The following is a 6,670-nucleotide window of genomic DNA, read 5'->3' as shown; positions in this document are numbered from 1 at the left end:
CATGTGCGATACTTTAAGGAGGCCTCAGACTTTAAAAGACATGCAATATTCACCATCGGGAAAATTATCAGCGACAAACAACCGCTTCTTTATAGCATTAAACCACCAGGTGCATTCGTTGCCCCGATGTCAAGCATATCAGTTTTGTGTGGCCGGGAGACAGTGTGAGATCATCTCAATTTATCTCACTATTATTTATTATTATTCATAAATTTAAATTTATAAATCTTATTATTATTTATAAATCATTTCAATTCATCTCATCTACAAGATGAGAATAACGTGGGCGAGCTACACCTAATTTTGTTGGAAAGGAGAATAATGATTGGTGTTGAGTTTTTTTATTCTCAAAATATTCTCTACTCGTTCATTTCAATTTTTTGTTCTCTTTTGGTTATTTTACTTTTCTCTTATTTTTTATCTCATATTCTGTTGACAACGGAAATTCAAAGATTCAGAAGGATCAACAACGCAAATAACAAAATTCAAGGTTCATAGAGGTATTGATGACATTTAGGATTTTAGCCTCCATCTTTTTATATTTTTAGACACCATTTTGTTTTGAATATATATTTTTTAAATTTTGTAATAAACTGTTAGAGGGATAGTAGCATTATTCTTTACCATTTAGAATCAGAGATATCTTTTCTGATCATGGCAGAAGGCACTCGTATCTCAGTTGGCAAAATTGTACAGGAGACAAGGTCACTAATATAAAAAAAAAATGGAGGAATTGTGCATGGTTGTAGGTTGGTCGTTTAGCTGCAAATTATGGTTCTCTTTCTCGTATGCAAGATGGAAACTAGGATAATTCTCTTGCTGATTCGTGTATTAGCCAAGAAAACTCGAACAATGGTGGCTCTGGTGGAATACAAGCAAGAAAAATATATGGAAACATCGTTGCCCCTCTCACTTCCCTTCTTAGGAAGGATTGTGACATAGACAGACACGGCCATGATAAATCCTGCTTTAAAAGGATGCTGGACTCATGGTCCTCATTGTGTCTTATCATCAGCACAAAAATTGATTCCATTGTCGTTTTGAACTTCAAATAGGTCATTTGTATCTAATTGACATGGGCCCGGGGACTTCCGTTAGTGCATTTTATGTGTTTTGTTTTTGCTTTTTTTTTTTTTTTTTTTTTTTTTTTTTTTTTTTTTACAATTATTTTTTTAACACTCTTTAATTTATTTATTTTTTTAAATCACAACATCATTAAAAAATACTTTCTTAATTATTAAGTTAAAAAAAAAATCCCAACGAGAGCTCGTAGAGGAAATACTAGCATTTTCCAATTAACTTGGGCTTGCCATATTAGGAAAAAAACTGTTTTGTCTGTACAGAAATCTTCGGCAAAAGAGTATATATTCACACGATTTAATGTAATCCGTCAAATTATAAAACTCTTGTTATTTAAAGTAGATCGATCGTATTATATTAATCAACGTCAATGTATAAAGGTCCATATGTAATATTTACGTCTAGATGAAATGATATAAACTACAAGAAGATTTGATGATAATATACAAAATTATGATTCAAAAATAGCTATAGCGTTACAAGACTTTGCTATATGTATCAAGGATTTTTCTTGTTCTAAATCAGCCACACCATTTGGTAATCAAGATGAACTTTTCGCACCTTCCTAATGTTAAATGAGAACAAAATGAGAAAAGCTTGGGACCGAATAGTTCATTATACTTTATTATGATCAAACTCGTTAAACTGCTGCAGCATTTGAAAGATGGTAATATTCTGCGTTGGGGGCAGAGGTTGCATTCTCATCTGAGGGGTCTGGTCTCCATGGGTAAGAGTACTGTGTTGCCTTTTGCGCACTGCTCGAACATGAGGCCATACATCAGCACCATCCACGCCTTCTGTGCTTACCACAGCTGGTGCTTCTGACCTTTTCCGCAAGCTTTCAGAAAATCTTCTATCATTCATGCCACCATCCTGCAAAGGAATCCCAAATGAAAATTCTAACATGAATGTCAATGTGGTAAAAGTTCATTATTTATCAAAATTCCTTGAACATCCTGCTTTGCTTGTGAAATAGTTAATAGTATTGATCCATTCAATAATTCACTAAAGAAAGTTGCTTGTCTATTGATTGCAGGACCAGAGTACTTCAAATGCTCAAACAGATTTAAGGTTTTTTGGAATAAAGAAATAGCTTCACAAGATTTAATTGAATTCATTTTATAATGCCATGAGATTAGGTACTTCTCAAACAAAACGTCTCACAGTCATACTTAGAAACACTGTCTGCAGCCGAAACCACATTAACCATGGTTTAGGCAATTGTTGTGCAATTATCTAAACTGGATTTCAAAATCTTGACATTAATTATAATCTTTGAATCCACTCAAACTTTTGTATATGCATGTATCACTTGGGTTCAGATATAATCTGCGTTTCTCAAAATGCACTTCTTTTTGTATTAGTTTCTGTTCTCTAGCACAACTCGGTTGACATAATGCATCATTGAAGAGAATTAAGGGCCCGTTTGGATATAGAGGTGAGATGAAACCGCATCTCATCTCATCTAATTTCACTACTATTCAAAAACCACCTCAACTCATCCCATCTCATCCCACTACCCATAGATATCATAGATATCTATTGAAGATAGTAGACTATTGAAGATGCGTAAAGTATGCCTAAAAACAAGGGTGTATTTAGCCTGCTATGTGAAAAGAGACATGCAAGAATGAAAGAAGTTATCATTTGTTCAGTTTATAATATGATTGTAGAGTGATCCGAACGTGACATTTGTTCCATTTAGTTTTCAAAATCCTAAATCTTTTTAAGCAGAACAACAAATTTCAAATTGATGACTGGTTCAGTGGTTTGATAAAAAAAAAAAAAAATGAGAAAACATTCAAAATACAAGAGGAAGAACCTCTTATTCAAGAAGTGGCGATATTTTTCTGAAAGAATTTTCCATCCTGTATTTCCTCCAAATTATGGAATATCGATTTTGATTTTGATTTTGATAATTGACAAGAAATAACTAAAACATCAAGAAGAATGCAAGAGCCAGATACTAAAGAACTGGACTAGTATTTCTGAAATACCCGTCCTCAATCCCCCAATCCTGCCATTGAAAACCCAAGTGAATGCCAGGATACTAAAGAACTGAACTAGTTGGACGGTGAGCAACTAATCTAAAGTACTGCAATAAAAAGAACAATTTCAACAAGCAATATCCACATAATAATAATAATAATAAAAGGCACAAAATCTAAAGATAGGATCAATTGAACAAAAAATTGGACGATGAATCCTGAATTGAAGTTGAATATATGATACAGACGAAACAAAATTCTTACGTTGAGAGCAGAAGAGTCAGGCATTGGGCATTTCACAGGCCGATCTTCATCGGGTGGTTCCATTGGGTGTTCTACAGGCCAGAATTCCATGTTTACAGCTTCAACCCCAAGACGGTGCCAACCCGTACCAATCCTGCATCTTGCCTCTCTGGTTTCCTCATCTGTCAATGGAACTTCATTTCCCCCTCTATCCTAGAAACGGGTTGAAAAAAAGTGCTGAAGTAACTTAACATATGAAAATGGAGGCAAATTCGTTTTTAATATAGAAGTTTAACTAAAAAATAGCTGTGTTTTCTATATAAGAAAGCTACATTTAAATTAGATTCCCCAAAGAGAAAGAAACAAAAGGACTAACTCCACAATATATATATATATATATATATATATATATATATATATAAGACACAGACACTCTCTGTGAAAATTAGAGGGAGGGATCAAGAGACTTACGAAAGCATCTCCACGTGATAATCCCATAGAAGGGTTCATAAGATCAGGCCAGGAGCACAACAAATCCAACTTTGCCTGTATGTGTGATTGAGGGAGACAGAGAACGAGGACTGACAGCGAAAAAACGAAAAGATAAAGAGAGCAAGCATGAAAAGGAGTAGAAATTGGTGTTGGGAGGAGGAGTGGCGCTATAAGATCGCCTGCACAGTGTGAGGCGGAGAAAGATTCCCACCATTTTCCTCTTTTTGTGATTTTGTTTGGGCGCTTTATTCTTAAGCCTTTCAGTTCCTTTATCGAGTCCCTGTCTCTCTTTTCCTTCTCACCTCTGGGAAGGAGAGCTTTCCCCTCCTCCCCCTCCCTCCCTTTCACTTTGTTGCTTTAAAAACAGTAGCGGTTTTGTTGAAAATCTCACACTCCCTCTTTCACCTTTTCTTGATTTTGCAGAAGATGGAAATTTCGTAGATAAATGGCATGCATGACCTGCATGTTCTACTTTACTATCTTCATTGTAGAGAGAGAGGGAAAGCAAAGAGAAAGCAGAGCGCACGAGAAACCGGTAAGCAGAACCTTTAGGCACTTTTACTAGCCGTTTGATCGTCTCGATGAAATCGGCTATAAAGTGACCTATATGTATTTATAAGAGAATGTCTTCTCCAAAATATAGTAGCTTTGTCCTCTCTCCTCTTCTAAAAGTCGTGTGCTTATGGTTTGTACAGGCCGATTAAAGAGTCCACATGTAAAGCCCAGGCACGTGGCCCAGACCTGATGGAAGCCCAGCCTAATGAAACGACGTCGTATGGGTAAGGCTCTTCTTCCTTTCTAATTTCCCCCACCCCGATGTGTCTTTTTTCATTAGTCTCCTATTCTCTCTGAAATCCTCTCTCCCCGATCCCACCTGGCAGTTCTTCCCCTTTTGTTGGTTTTTTTTCTCACATTCATATTTTTTTCCCCTCAACAGACCTGCGCACTTCCTCTTCCTCTCCTACAGATTTCGTGTGTTGCAGTTCGTGGGTCTTCCTGAATCTCGGTGTCACCGTCAACCTCTCGCCGTACTCTTGTGGACAACGGTAACTCTCTCTCTCTCTTACTCTCTGTTCTCACTCTCACACACGCCGATCCTCACGCACAAATCCTTCTTCACAGAGAATTTATCCCCGTTGTGTAGCACCACCTACGGTCAGTGTCATAGCCGACTCTCCCCTTCGCGCACACGGCCACATCGGTAACCGCCGCTCCCTCTGCCTAGCTCTTTCTGTTTCTTTTAATTTTTCCTTCTATTTTTTTTTCCTCTTTATTTCCTCTCAGTCACGGACTCCCTCTCTTTCTCTATGATTTAGACAAAAACAGAATTGGGCTGTGACAAAATTAAACCACCGGAGATAACCTTTGCAAGGTGATTCCTTTTAAACTTTTATTTTGAATTCTCTGATCCTCAGTTGTTTTTGGTCCCTCATGCATTCCCACATGCTTTAAATTCCAGATTCATCGCCTCGATTAGTACTGCCATCGTGTCCAGTGGAAGGTGGCATTGCACAGCCCTGTTCGAAGTGTTGCAAGGTAATGTTTTGCCTAATATTAGCCACGGTCATACTTTAACCAGTGATTTAATTAAATTTAGCATCACTGCCTTATGTCACAGGACGTTTCCAACGCCCTAGACAATGTTGTTTTGCTCTCTAACTCTACGGGGTCATCACACGCGATTAGGTACGATATTCAGAATAGTAATTTCATTTATGAATATATTATATAAGTGATATGAACATTTGGAAGTTGGAAAATTTTTAAACGAGTTACGTTGAATGTTAGAATCTATAAATGGCGTTTGTGCTTGTTGGGTTGTTGTTTGAGATGTTAGAAGTCGTGAATTTGAGGAGGGGTGAGCAGAGGAGATTTGGCATGTGTTGTTGTGGGGTCGAGTTGTTGGTTGTCGAGGTATGGAGGGTGGTTGATAGTGGGCTGTTTGGTTGATAGTGGGCTGTTTTAATTGTTGGGAATTGTGGTTGTTGTGTTTGATGTGCGTGTAACGTAATGATCACGGCTGATCGTTATTTGACTAGTCGGGAATGAGTTGTTTTGTTTGAAAATGTGGTGGTTTTGCTAACGTGTGTATGAGGAATTAACACTATAGGTATGGGCTTATGTTAATCCACCTTTAGAATCGAGTAGTGCAGTAGTTGAGTAAGTTTGGGTTTGTGTAGGTTATTAATATGTTAACGTTTATTCTCTAGTATAGATGTTGAGATTGCTAGTGTTTAGACTCAAGATTTAGACAATACATTACAAGAATCAAGTAAGCGGAGTTCTTATGCTAAACTTTGCATGAAATGTATGGACTGAGGTTGACTTTAAGAAAAATTATGCATGTTTTGCTATTGTTCACATAAAAATATATATGCAAGTGCATAGAATCGTAATAAGTAATAAAGTATTTTAAAGAAAACGGTTATCAAACCCACAGGGAATAATTATGCTATTGAGTATTGAAATTGACTAAATTAATTACTACTTGGATAACCAAAATTTGAAGAATGATTTATCTAAATTAAATTGAAGAAAAAAATATTAAAATTAAGATTTTAAACATAATAAGAATAGATCTAGAGCGTTTGACTTCACATAGCAAATCTCACACAATTTATTCTTCCTTTTTATAGAATTCCTATTATTCCAAGTTTATGATAAAAATCCTTTAACTATTAAACTCCATATCTCTATGTGAATTCAACTAATTGGAGACTCATTAAGTTTTTTTTATTTTTCTTGAAAATTACACTAGTCGCAGTAAAGCATCTCTGCTTTCGCTCAACTAATAGTATTTAATCTTAGAGCTTTAATCACAAATCACCTATCGGTCTCATTGCAATCCAAAAGATCGAACAATAGTT

The 6,670-nt window shown here is 36.3% G+C and overlaps 1 protein-coding gene and 1 long non-coding RNA gene across 3 annotated transcripts; one reads left to right on the top strand and one right to left on the bottom strand.

The window, feature by feature from the left end:
* Positions 1–1,511: 1,511 nt before the first annotated feature.
* LOC121254092 lies at positions 1,512–4,279 on the bottom strand. Of its 2 annotated transcripts, XM_041154056.1 has the most exons (4): positions 4,015–4,279; positions 3,783–3,857; positions 3,333–3,524; positions 1,512–1,953 (listed from the first exon to the last, which is right to left on the bottom strand). In XM_041154056.1, the coding sequence occupies exons 1-4, from the start codon at positions 4,015–4,017 to the stop codon at positions 1,696–1,698; spliced, it is 528 nt and encodes a 175-aa protein (XP_041009990.1). In that variant the 5' UTR covers positions 4,018–4,279; the 3' UTR covers positions 1,512–1,695. The 2 variants fall into 2 exon arrangements, with proteins under 2 accessions (XP_041009990.1, XP_041009991.1); XM_041154057.1 differs by having other exon boundaries at positions 3,333–3,519; positions 3,783–4,278.
* A 613-nt stretch (positions 4,280–4,892) lies between these two features.
* Positions 4,893–5,331, top strand: LOC121256204. Its single transcript, XR_005938936.1, has 3 exons — positions 4,893–5,004; positions 5,088–5,175; positions 5,263–5,331. It is a non-coding gene; the product is annotated as an uncharacterized LOC121256204 (long non-coding RNA).
* Positions 5,332–6,670: the final 1,339 nt, after the last annotated feature.

The sequence above is a fragment of the Juglans microcarpa x Juglans regia genome, chromosome 3D (genome assembly GCF_004785595.1).
Source record: "Juglans microcarpa x Juglans regia isolate MS1-56 chromosome 3D, Jm3101_v1.0, whole genome shotgun sequence".
Lineage (NCBI taxonomy): Eukaryota > Viridiplantae > Streptophyta > Magnoliopsida > Fagales > Juglandaceae > Juglans > Juglans microcarpa x Juglans regia.
Note: the sequence above shows the minus strand (reverse complement) of the source record. Positions and strands in the feature narration are given on the sequence as shown.

Coding starts and splice junctions, on each gene's coding strand:
- LOC121254092 (XM_041154056.1), bottom strand. Junction 3,525..3,782: donor TATCACGTGGAGATGCTTTC/GTAAGTCTCTTG, acceptor ACCCGTTTCTAG/GATAGAGGGGGAAATGAAGT. Junction 1,954..3,332: donor CTGACTCTTCTGCTCTCAAC/GTAAGAATTTTG, acceptor ATTCCTTTGCAG/GATGGTGGCATGAATGATAG.